The sequence below is a fragment of the Dendropsophus ebraccatus genome, chromosome 3 (genome assembly GCF_027789765.1).
Source record: "Dendropsophus ebraccatus isolate aDenEbr1 chromosome 3, aDenEbr1.pat, whole genome shotgun sequence".
Taxonomy (NCBI): Eukaryota; Metazoa; Chordata; class Amphibia; order Anura; family Hylidae; genus Dendropsophus; species Dendropsophus ebraccatus.
Window position 1 is genome coordinate 183,212,699 of NC_091456.1, and position 13,865 is coordinate 183,226,563.

Genomic DNA, 13,865 nt, shown 5'->3' on the forward strand with positions numbered 1-13,865 from the left:
TCCGAGCGGCCTGCTACCCCCCCCCCCCCCCCCAGCGTCTCAGAGCAGGGGGACAGCTCCATATCCCCGGTACAGGTAATATGTTGGGGGGCCCCATACACTTTTTTGCTATGGGGCCTCATGAATCCTAGTTACGCCCCTGTTTCTGGGCTAAGAAGTACATTTTGGGTTTGGAGTCATTTTTGGTTAAATATGGTAGGAATCACACTGGCCATCACATGGAAGAAAGTTAGTAGAATTTGAAACCAAATAAATTACATTTAACTTAAAATTTTAAAAGGTTCGATTTAGGAAAATGAATTCCATATACTATATATATATATATATATATATATTCTAAACTGGTCTCGATGAATTGACCCTTTGTTATCTGTGCGACCCTGTTAACGTCGACTGTCCAAAGGCAAGGGCCATTTATTCTTATTCCAGGTAACCTCCCTTTTTTTACAGGATACAGTTGTGGAGTTAATTCCGTACAGTAAGGGAGTAAAATGGTGTGACTGTCTCCTATCATGCGTGTCACCGTTAGGCGAGCCTCCCTGGATGTAGTATTATACTTTATTAATGACCGCCGCACTCACCAGACACTCCCCCGGCCACATGCATTCCCATTGTGACTCCAATTCCGAAAGATAAATTGATGCTCAGGTATTCTCCAAACGCGTTCTTACCCAGAACCACTTGCGCCACCGCTCCCAAACCGAACATCTGAGAAGAAGAGCAACATAAGCAGGTGTCAGATAGGGTTCAGTCCAAACTATTACACAACTACAGCGAAAACAAACACGCAACACAGCCCAAGAGCCAACACATAGCTTCCCTTGTTTTCTGCTTCTGGCGCAGTGCCCCCGCTAGATACATCATGTACATATCCAATGTCCTATCATCAGGGTGTACAACGAGAACCCTGACAGTATAACATACAGGGGAGTATGGAGATCATAGAGAGGGATCAATAAATGTGTTGTCACTATTACCTGGTTACCATTACAGGCATAAACAAAAGCAGAAATCTACACCTGCTCTGAAGGCATGGTCCTCTTAGTAAATCTGGTGGGGTGAGTAGGGTGGGCTCTTTATTTAAGACCGGCGTAAGAGTATGGTTGAATACCCCCTTCCCTCCTGGAGACTAACAATTCACTCCATACATTTCTTTACCTTTTCTGTCTCCTTACCCTCAGTTGTGATCTGCTGCTTTCTGCCAAAGACATAGAAAACTGTATCTGAGCTGTTCAGTCCATCCCTGCTCTCAACTAGAGCTAATCGAACAGCGCTGATGTTCAGGTTCATACGAACTCGAACCATCCGTATTTGACTCCCGCAGTCTTCCCGTTCCATAGGGAAGGTGGAGACAGCCCGAGTTCCGCCTGGAAAACAGGAATACAACCTATGGCCCAGGCGGTATTCCTGTTTTCCAAGCGGGACTCAGGCTGTCTCCACCTTCCCCACGGAACGGGAAGACTGCGGGAGTCAAATACCGATGGTTCGAGTTCGTATGAACCTGAACATCAGCGCTGTTCAATCATCTCTACTCTCAACCCCCTCCTCTCCTCTCCCTTCCAAAACAACTGATGTAAATAAGTCCCTATCTGCAACTTTTTAACGCCGGAGAATTAATCACCAGCAATTTGACCTCAGACTAACCCTCCCAGCATTACAAAGAAGCTACAATGTTGTAGATAGGAACTTGTTTACATCGGCCATCTCAGAAGGGAGGAGGAGACGGAGAAAAGCTCACACACAGTTTTTTGTGCCTTCATCAGAAAGCAGCTCAGAACTGAGGGAAGGAGACTGAATAGATAACAAGTATAGAAGGAATTATTAGTCTCCAGGAGGGAAAATCATTCAACAAATATTTTACCTAACCGGATAACCCCTTTAATAAATCCCCCCTCATTGTTTGTCAAGCAGTAAGAAGAGATGAGCAGCAAAGGAACCAGGAGGAGCCACAAGGGTATCTGCAGAGGAGTGAGGTAGGTAAGTATGACTTTTTTCTCTTTCAACCCTCAATATTCTATTTAAAAAAATTAAATCCAGGAATAAGCCAGCCTAGACATTACCCCTCTTTTGTCTTATCCCTATTTGACAGCTTTCTAGGGATTTGCTTTTTGACAACCCAATGGAAACGAGTATGGTTGTCTAGGATTATATCCATAGCAACCAGACTGTTGAAAAAGACAAAGTAGCTGCTTAGCTCAAATCTGAATCTAGTAATGTAAGACGCAAAGCAGCATCCTGATATTTTATAATACAAATATTCCCATGCTAAAGGCTTATTGGGTGTTGACAACTCCCCTTCCGACCCCCCGATACGGATTGATCTTTTTTGTATATTGTCAGACCATTTTACGCTGTTGCAAACCTTTCCCTGTAAACCTTTTATTTACACGTTCACCCGATCGAACAGACGAGTCCTCTCCGTCATCTGAAGCGGAGCTAATGAGCACTATGTAACATATAGGCAAATACAAAACATGTCCCATCGGGGAAACCGGGCCATAACACGGACAAAATATTGTCATTTAATGAAGAAAAATGCCAGGAAATTACCCATCTTGGGGAAAGGTTAATGGACTCAATCACTGGAGATAAAGCACAACTCCAAACACATCGCGTAGCTCTGTGACATTTGCTCTTCCACTGTACAAAGCTCCAGCGTAATATTACTACAGGTATAAAGTTGGCTGCTGATCACACTGCACAACTAGAACCTATTATTTTATTTTTTTTTTTCACCTAATCTGTCTGCCTATGTGTGACTATGTTTGTTTATTACAAAGTCCTTGATGAGTTTTATTTTATATATTATATCAACCCTTTCATGACCGAGGTCTTTGATGCAATCTAGAAGCAATGTCGCCTCCTCGTCTTCAAAGAGCCATAGCGAAAATTTTTTATTGTTTTTTTTTTTTTTAATAATTTTTTTTTCTAATATATAATTTTTAAAAATTTGCAATCCTGGTGGATTTTTTAACACTGTTCACTGTGCGGAAATAATATTGGTATAGTTTAATAGATTGGACGATTCTGCACACTACGATATTTGAAGTGTTCAATTTTACTTTTTTAAATATTTTTAAAATATTTTTATTTGTATAATGGAAAAAGGGGTAATATAAATCATTATTGGGGCATTTTATTTGGGTTTTTTATATGTTTTAAAGCATTTTTTTAGGGCCTTAGGGCCCTGCATATACTGATGAATTCTATGCCGTAGCATAGCATTGATCAGTATTATCGGCAATCTGTTCATAGTCTGCCTGAGAGCAGACTCTATGAACAGATAGAAGATCCAACAGGACGGAGGTAAGTGGCTTGCCCTCCCCTGTCGGCACATGTGATCAGGACCCCCGCAGTCCCGTTCGGTCAGTGACAGGTCCTTGTCCTGTCACTGACTACCTAATGGTCCATTTACACGAAGCGATAATTCGCCCAATCGATCGTTTAACGATTTTGAAGCAACAATTTGTTTTTTATAACGACCAGCGTTTAGACAAATAAATTGTTAGAAAAATCGTTTTCGCGATTATTTTTAAGATCGCTTAAGCCCATCTCACTCATAGGGGAATCTTTGAAAGACTTTTACACGAAGTGATCTGCGAATTTTTAGCAAACGACCAACGACGATTTGAGAACATGTTGAAAGATCACAATGAACGATTTCTCGCTCGTTGCTTGATCGTTCGCTGTGTTTACACGAACAGATTATCGCTCAAATGAGATTGTTATTGTGAAAATTTGAATGATAATCGTTCCGTGTAAATGCAGCATTAAACACCATAATCGCGTCAAAGAACACATCAAGGATCTCTATAGAGGGCATAAAATGGTGTGTCGTCTGCCCCCATGGCGGTTCTTTCCACGGGGCTCACAGTCCTGTAAATCTAGGGGCAAAAGCAAAGAATTAGAAATGGAATTTTTACCAGTTCATCCCCTGAAATTGGATCTCATGGGATGGGATCCATTTTCTATCTATACAGACCCTTTACACCAGATTTATTGCTACAAATTTATTTCCATTTACCAAAATTATTGAAGGAAATACATGCAAAATAGCTCAATGTTTCTGACTTGAAGGTGGCTACCTTCCCAATGTGGCGTGAGGGCTTTTTTGTATATCCTTTCTTTCCAGAGTTCCCAGTAAAGCAGGAATGGCCTGTGAGTCTCCACATGTCTTTATGACGCTATCCATAAAGGGATTGTTAACAATTCTTTTTCCAGTACTTGACAGCTGCTTTACGTCCTGCAGGAAGTGGTTTATTCTCTACAGTCTGACACAGCGCTCTCTGCTGCCATCTCTGTCCATATCAGGAACTGCCCAGAGCAGGAGAGGTTTTCTGGTTCAATGTTTTTATTAGGTTTTTTAAGAACATATTACAAAAGAGAAAATCTATAAGCATTGACTTTAGTGCTAACAGTAAACATGTTTGTACAACAAGCTAACATATGGGTTAACAAAGACTATAGAAACAACAGTAATAACATTCAGTACATTATATAGATTATACAATTGTGGTAACTTACATTCAGCATGGTAGAATTACATTAGGTGTACAGGAAAGGTTTTCTATGGGGATTTGCTACTGCTCTGGACAGTTCCTGACATGGACAGAGGTGGCAGCAGAGAGCACTGTGTCACACTGGAGAGAATACACCACTTCCTGCAGGACATACAGCAGCTGATAACTACTGGAAGAGATTTTTTAATAGAAGTAAATCACAAATCTCTGGTACTTTCTGGCACCAGTTGATTTGAAAGATTTTTTTTTCTTCCCTTTAAAGGAGAAGTCCCACAAAATTCCAAAAAGGGGGTGCTGGGAAAAAAAAAGTAATCGTACCCGTCCCCATGTGTCCGTAGTTCCGCTGACCGCCGTCAGATGTCATTTTTTGATAGGAGCACTATGAGAACAGGTAAGTTTACTTACTATTTTCCCGCACCACCTACCTTCCTCCCTTTTTTGAATTTTCCTTTAACCTCTTAATGACGCATGACGGGTATACCCGTGATGCGGCCATTAAGTGTAAACAGAGAGGGCTCCTTGCGTGAGCCCTCTCTGCAGCCGGCGGTCCCCGGTTGCTATGTGCAGCCAGGGACCGCGGGTATTAGCCGCCGCGGCCGATCGCTGCGGCCGGCTAATTAACTATTCAAATGCAGCTGTCAAAGCTGACAGCTGCATTTGAAGAGTGTATGTGGCCCCTGTCCCTGGTGTCTAGTGGGGGATCTCCCCCCGCGATGCGATCGCGGAGGGGAGATCACTCATCTATTCAGATGGTCTGCAGCAGACCATTATAATAGAGCCATGATCTGATGGATCATTGCTCTATTATATACACAGGATTGATCTCAATGGGAGATCAGCGCTGTATATATAGAAGTCCCCCAGGGGGCATCATATTACTGTATGTGAAAGTAAAATAAAGTGTTTTTATTAATAAAAAATCCCCTCCCCTAATAAAAGTTTGAATCACCCCCCTTTTCCCATTTTACAAATAAAAATAAATAAATAAATAAACATGTTTGCTATCACCGCGTAATCGCCCGAACTAATAATTTATCATATTCCCGATCTCGCACGGTAAACGGCGTAAGCGCCAAATAATCCCAAAGTGCCAAATTGCGCATTTTTGGTCGCATCAAATCCAGAAAAATTGTAATAAAAAGCGATCAAAAAGTTGCATATGCGCAATCAAGGTACCGATAGAAAGAACACATCATGGCGCCAAAAAAGACACCTCACACAGCCCCATAGACCAAAGGATAACAGCGCTATAAGCCTGGGAATGGAGCGATTTTAAGGAACATATATTTGTTAACAATGGTTTGAATTTTTTACCGGCCATCAGATACAATAAAAGTTATACATGTTATATATCGTTTTAATCGTAACGACTTGAGGAACATATATAACAAGTACGTTTTTCCATAGGACACACGGCGTAAAAATGAAGACCCCCCCCCCCCCCCAAAAGAAAAATAATTGTGTTTTTTTTTTCAATTTCACTGCGCATATATTTTTTTCTGGTTTCGCAGCATATTTTATGGAAAAATTCAGCCTGTCATTGCAAAGTACAATTAGTGACGCAAAAAATAAGGGCTCATGTGGGTCTGTAGGTGTAAAAATGCAAGTGCTATGACCTTTTAAGCACAAGGAGGAAAAAATGAAAACGCAAAAACAAAAGTTAGCACGGTCCTTAAGGGGTTAAGGAGAATTGTTGTCCTTTTGGTCCCAAAAATATTGACATGCATTGTGACACTAACTATCATTCTGTAGATGGTGTCTAATGGCCACTACATAAGGGGTGACTGCTGGGAATGTGGGGTAGCTGTTGGTTGAACATTTGCCCCAGGAACATAACCGACCCTTCCTCTCTTTTAATAATGATCTCTTAGTTTGCCGTGTTGTAATAGAAGCTTGGAACTATGGGGGAGATTTATCAAACATGGTGTAAAGTGAAACTGGCTCAGTTGCCCCTAGCAACCAATCAGATTCCACCTTTCATTTTCCAAAGAGTCTGTGAGGAATGAAAGGTGGAATCTGATTGGTTGCTAGGAGCAACTGAGCCAGTTTCACTTTACACCATGTTGATAAATCTTCTTCTATAAGTTTTTCTTTCCCCAGAGAATGTCCATGAATGTCTCCATAACTTTACTGGTTCTCCAAGAAGTCAAAGTCTATCCGACACTCAGATTTATTGTTCAATAGAAATGATCTTAAAGTATGAACAAATGTCCTATGTCCTGTACTTAGGGAATAACATGTGACAGGTGGTCAGTCACCACGGGACGGGAGGTTTTCAGCTGTCATACTGCATGTGAATGGCAATCTGATCTCACAACATATGATCCTAGAAATAAATTAGACTTGGATCTTTCCTTATACATCATTTGAAGCATCTGAATTACTTGTTGAGTCCAAATGCAACTTTTACCTTGAGGGTATAAACCCACACACCGTATACGCAGCAGATACGCAGCAAATACGCAGCAGATTTTATGGTGCAGATTTGATGCTGTGTTCAGTTATTTAGATCTAATCTGCTGCGTATTTGCTGCGTGTTGCAGCAGTAATATGTGTGGGTTTGTACCCAGTGGGTGCGTTCACGCGTACAGGATCTGCTGTGTTCAGTTATTTAGATCAAATCTGCTGCGGATCTGCAGAAGAAAATCCGCTGCAATACGGTGTGTGTGAAGCTACCCTAAGGGTAGCTTCACACACACCGTATTGCATTTGATTTTCTGCTGTGGATTCGCAGCAGATCCGCAGCAGATTTTATTTAAGTAACTGAACACACATCAAATCTGCTGCAGATCCTGTACGTGTGAGTGCACTCTAAGGGTGCGTTCACACGTACAGGATCTGCAGCACATTTGATGCCGCAGATTTGAAGTTGCAGATTCAAGGGGAATCCAATCTGGACCATGAAATCTGCTGTGGATCTGCTGCAGATTCAAATCTGCGCCATCAAATCTGCTGCAGATCCTGTACGTGTGAACGTACCCTAAGAGTAGCTTCACACACGTGCAGATTTTTTGCTGCGGATCCGCAGCAGATTTGGTCTAAGCAACTGAACACAGTATCAAATCTGCACCATCAAATCTGCTGCAGATCTGCTGCGGATCTGATGTGTGTGTGAAGGCACCCTGAAGGGGTATTTCACTATAATGGAATAAATTATATTCTAGGCAATCTTACCAGTCATACTCACCAAGCCCCGCTGAGCCGTCTCCTGTGGGCCGGGTTAGTGCATCATTGCTTAGCTAACCCTGGCCCCTGGGGGGGGGGGGGGGGTCACAAGACCTGCGTCTCAAATGGGAGGGGGGGGGGGGGGGAATGGAAGCAAGAAGGAGTGGACCTGAATTACAGAAGTTTATTTTGTTTTAGCGGGAAAGTTGGCGCGGAAAGCTTATTACAGACTGCAGGTAAGTATGCTTCTAAATAATTTTTTAAATGTTCCCATCTGCCTTTGCTGAATGGACCACTGAATGTATCCACTTCCATTAAGGGTTCGTTCACACTTACCGGATCCGCAGCGTATTTTCTGCTGCAGATCCGCAGCAGATTTCATTTATATAACTGAGCACGGCATCAAATCATCTGTTGCAGATCTGATGCGGATTCTGTAGGTGTGAACGCACCCTAAAGAAGAATCTAACCTGCTGCTATTGTGCAGTAAGCCTCCTTGCAGTTTGTAGTGCAGTCCTGCACCTAGTAAGGCTGTTTTGAGCACCGGGGACGGGACTATGCCCCCAGATGGTCCGTCCCTTCTAATGATTATCAGTGGAGCGGGCAGAGATTAGTCGGAACGGAAAAAAGTTTATTACTTTGTAATATACTTAATTAAAATAAATGTGCAGTTTTTTTACTTACTTAGCCATTACTATTGAGAGTGGCAGCAGTAATAGGAGTTACAGGCCCCTCTGCTGCCACCAACGTTTATGTCAGGAACTGCAGGGCTGTCAAGTGCTGCCACACAGCGTTACTGATACAGAGCAGGGTCCTGTTCCCCTCATGTACTGGATATCTTTATATATAGTACTTGGGGGGAGGCCGCCTGTCACTATAGCACAGCGCGAGGGGACGGACTGTGCCGTGCTCTGCTATAGTGACAGGCAGCCTCCTCCTAGGTACTCTATATATGAACACATACACGGGGGAAAGGGACCCTGCTCTACTTAGCCCCGTGCAGCAGCTCTTAAATAGAGGTAAAGTCCGGAAATGCAAAGCTTAGACAACCCTGCAGTTCCTGACATGAATGTTGGTGGCAGCAGAGCTGCTGCCATTTAACAGAAGTGGCTATGGAACTATGTAAACTATACGTTTATTTTAATGATGTTGTATTATAGAACTTTACTAAAGCAATATATAATTTTTTTTTTTTTTTAAAGAGTACCCCTTTAACTACAAAACCTCACATTCATCATTGTTTTAAGGGACTTGTCTAAGTAGGTAAAATGTTTTGCAGATAGGTGGGGCATTAAAAACTTTAAGTCATACTCACCTAACCTGATTCTCCACATCTGCCGTTCCAGCTTCTCCTGGCGCCCGTTCATCACCACTTTTTCTTGGTTCCTGTGATGAGTTGTCTTACCATTTAGCCAATCACTGGCTGTGGTGGGACTCTGATGCAGTCAGCGATTGGCAGAACCTGCCGAGACCAATTGTCACTGGAGCCAAGAGGCAGTAGTGATGAATGGGAACCAGGAGGCAGCTCTGGGGGGGGGGGGGGGGATCAGGGTAGGCGAGTATGACTATTTATTTTCAACGCACCTCAATCGAATGTAAATCATTTATTCCCTTGAACAACCCCTTAAAGTGTTCAGAAAAACCTTTTATTTTCCAGGACAACCAGAAGACCTTTCAATCAATCTGCACTGAATACCCCATAATGAGAATGTGAAAATAAGACGGTGACCCTAGGATTTCTGATAGAGATGAGAAAACTTGCCGAAATTTCAGGTTTGTGCAAACCCCAGCCATCTGCATTTGAATCCCGCTGCCTGGAGAAGTTGGATGCAGCACGAGTACTGCCTGAAAAACATGCATACAGCTTATTTTCTGCAAGTTCAGAACTGCAGATCCCCATAATGCAGGAGCATAGTACAACAGGCTAGAATAAAGGAGCAGGGCTGCTGTCAGAGGTCTGTGTGGTCACATGACAGCAATGGGTAAGAGGGTGTGTTCAGCACGGACCAATCAGGAAGTGAAAATCACAGAGCTGTGCAGGGGACAGAGACAGAAACCTTTATATACAGCAGTGTGAATGGCTGAGTGTAAGTGCAGGCACATTGTAACAGCAGTATGTATAGCTGAGTGTGAGTGCAGGTACATTATAGCAGCAGTGTGTATAGCTGAGTGTAAGTGCAGGCACGTTATAGCAGCAGTGTGTATAGCTGAGAATGAGTGCAGGCACATTGTAGCAGCAGTGTGTATAGCTGAGTGTGAGTGCAGGTACATTATAGCAGCAGTGTGTATAGCTGAGTGTAAGTGCAGGCACATTATAAAAGCAGTGTGTATAGCTGAGTGTAAGTGCAGGTACGTTATAGAAGCAGTGTGTATAGCTGAGTGTGAGTGCAGGCACATTATAAAAGCAGTGTGTATAGCTGAGTGTAAGTGCAGGCACGTTATAAAAGCAGTGTGTATAGCTGAGTGTAAGTGCAGGCACGTTATAGAAGCAGTGTGTATAGCTGAGTGTGAGTGCAGGCACATTATAAAAGCAGTGTGTATAGCTGAGTTCTAAGTGCAGGCATGTTATAAAAGCAGTGTGTATAGCAGAGTGTGAGTGCAGGCACATTATAGAAGCAGTGTGTATAGCTGAGTGTGAGTGCAGGCACAGTATAGCAGGAAGGGATAGGATGGGAAACAGGGGCTGTCAGAGACTGCAGGGAGCAGGAAGTAATGAGCAGGATAGATGTGGTGCATAGAGGGGTTACAGCTATGAAGAGAATACCTCCACAGTCCTGTCCCCAAAGCAATGCACTTAATCCAAGTTACAACTTTGAAAAACTGTAAGCTCTTCTTGCAAAACGCTCTCAATCCAAGTTACTCTTAAACCAAGGTACATATATATATATATATATATATATATATATATATACACAAAGTCTCGGCACTTTGAAGAGAAAACATTTATCTGTTTATAACAATTTACAACAGGAAACAATGTAAAGAACGACAGAGAAGGTTAATAAATAACAGCGCCATGCGAGGAAGATACCAAAGCTCCAGACAAGGACATCGGCGGAGGGAGAAGCTTAGATACACTAGCAGACTGCATCATGATAAGGAGAGATACACCAACTCATCACACAGGATAAAGTGCTTCAATAGGCAGTATAACACAAGTTATGTTCATTGTGTGGTACAAGCGGTAGGCTTAGATACACTATCAGATCCCTGCGGTTGTATACATTGTGGAATCAGAATGGGCTCATCAGACAATGTCACACACAAAAGGCTTAGATACATCAGCTCAGCAACAGATATCTTAAAGGAGAAATTTAGAGAAAGTCATTCAGCAGTATTAAACAGTATCACTTATAAAAGGCTTAGATACATCCAGTCAGCACAGGGTTAGATACACTAATTCAGCAGACGCTATAGTCACATGTTAAGCTCAGATACATCTACTCATCAGACCGTATTACATACAATAGGCTTAGATACATCAGGTCAGCACAGGTTTGGATACATATAACCACATGATAGGCTCAGATACATCTACTCATCAGACCGTATTACATACTATAGGCTTAGATACATCAGGTCAGCACAGGTTTGGATACATATAACCACATGATAGGCTCAGATACATCTACTCATCAGACAGTATAACATACTATAGGCTTAGATACATCAGGTCAGCACAGGTTTGGATACATATAACCACATGATAGGCTCAGATACATCTACTCATCAGACCGTATTACATACTATAGGCTTAGATACATCAGGTCAGCACAGGTTTGGATACATATAACCACATGATAGGCTCAGATACATCTACTCATCAGACCGTATTACATACTATAGGCTTAGATACATCAGGTCAGCACAGGTTTGGATACATATAACCACATGATAGGCTCAGATACATCTACTCATCAGACCGTATTACATACTATAGGCTTAGATACATCAGGTCAGCACAGGTTTGGATACATATAACCACATGATAGGCTCAGATACATCTACTCATCAGACAGTATAACATACTATAGGCTTAGATACATCAGGTCAGCACAGGTTTGGATACATATAACCACATGATAGGCTCAGATACATCTACTCATCAGACAGTATAACATACTATAGGCTTAGATACATCAGGTCAGCACAGGTTTGGATACATATAACCACATGATAGGCTCAGATACATCTACTCATCAGACAGTATAACATACTATAGGCTTAGATAAAATAGCCCAAAAGACATTGTTACATAGGATGGGATACACTAGGTCACAGGATGGTATCACACTTTATAGGCTTACATACACTGGTCTTTAAACAGGATCACATGTGAAAAACTTACATACAAATGGCTCATCACATTATGTATGAGAAGTTTAGATACATTGGCCACACAGAGAGTTACAGAGTTATAGACAGATACATTAGAACATCTAACAGTGGCACATATGATAGGTTTAGATACACCAGTACATTACATAATATCACACATGATAAGCTTAGATACACCAGCTCAGCAGTCTTATGTTATAGACATAAAATCAATGGATAAAGAGAAAGTATCACATGATAGGCTTAGGTACACCAGCTCAACAGACATTATGCTAGATTATAGGCTTAGATACACCAGCTCAGCAGACATTATGCCAAATTATAAGCTTAGATACACCAGCTCAGCAGCACAGTATCACAAGTGATAAGCTCAGATACATCATTTAGTGCCACAAGTTATAGGCTTGGAAACATCATCTAAGGAGCACAGTACCACTGGTTATAGGCTTAGATACAATGATTGATTTAGCAGCACAGTACCACAAGTGATAGGCTTAGATACACCAGCTCAGCAACACAGTATTTTAAGTGATAGGCTTAGATACATCATTTTGTGCCACAAGTTATAGGCTTGGATACGTCATCTAACCAGAAGAGTAACACAGCTTATAGGCCTAGATACACTGGCTTAGCAGAAGATTGCTACAAATGATAGGCTTAGATACACCGTATTAGCAGCAGAATGCACAATACACTGTGTACAATGCACAATACCACAAGTGATAGGCTTAGATACACCGAATTAGCAGCACAGTACCACAAGTGATATGCTTAGGTACACCAGCTCAGCGGCACAATACAACAAGTGATAAGCTTAGATACACTAGCTCAGCAGCACAGTACCACAAATGATAGGCTTAGATACACCGACTCAGCAGCACAGTATCTATTGTGGTAGACTTAGATACACCAGCTCAGCAGCACAGTACCACAAGTGATAGGCTTAGATACACCATCTCAGCAGCACAGTACCACAAGTGATAGGCTTAGATACACCATCTCAGCAGCACAGTACCACAAGTGATAGGCTTAGATACACCATCTCAGCAGCACAGTACCACAAGTGATAGGCTTAGATACACCGGTCAGCAGCACAGTACCACAAGTGATAGGCTTAGATACACCATCTCAGCAGCACAGTACCACAAGTGATAGGCTTAGATACATTGACTCAGCAGCACAGTACCAGAAGTGATAGGCTTAGATACACCGGTCAGCAGCACAGTACCACCAGTGGACTATTGGACAGTGAATTCTGTACCGGTACATAACAGGGAAGGTATTGCTGTGTTGCGTTTTAACCCCTTGTGCATATTCCTTACCATCATGACAAATGTGGAGAGCAGTTCTGCCATGGCCTCTCGTACCCACTGGTTGCGGATAGATATAGCGGAGCGGATCTTGCTGGCTATGAAGCTTCCAGTTTTCATGGTGACGGTGATCCGTGCTCCGGCAGAGGTGATCTTATACTGTGATACCTGCGGGGTTAAACCCTGACACACGTGACTGAGGGAAGACCCAGCGCTGCTTAAAAAGTTACTGGAAGGAAAATGATTAGTGCGATCAATGTGCTGCTGCTCCACGCTCCACCCTCCCCTGCTGAGAGCTCCAAGGGTCAGCTCTGCTCAACGGGAAGACAATTTATATCACTCCCTCCTGGATCCAGAACAAGGATAAATATAGATCCACTATGAGCTGCCGTGTGACCAGCCATGTTATCAGGCCGCATAGGAAGGGGGATTATTGTAAAACCAAGGGGAGTATGGGCAAACTACTGGGAGTAAGTCAGCGATGTGATGTGACACTGGGGGAGCAGAGCAATGATAACCGGTTTGTTTTGAA

The 13,865-nt window shown here is 42.5% G+C and overlaps 1 protein-coding gene across 1 annotated transcript in view; it reads right to left on the minus strand.

The window, feature by feature from the left end:
• Positions 1–13,613, minus strand: part of LOC138787514 (aquaporin-7-like) — a 28,798-nt gene extending 15,185 nt beyond the window's left edge. Inside the window, exons 1-2 of the mRNA XM_069964849.1 lie at positions 13,346–13,613; positions 582–708 (exon numbers count right to left, since the gene is read on the minus strand). Of these exons, the coding sequence (XP_069820950.1) occupies positions 582–708; positions 13,346–13,453 (235 nt within the window). The 5' untranslated portion in view covers positions 13,454–13,613. The remainder of the gene's footprint in view (positions 1–581; positions 709–13,345) is intronic.
• Between the last annotated feature and the right edge of the window lie 252 nt (positions 13,614–13,865).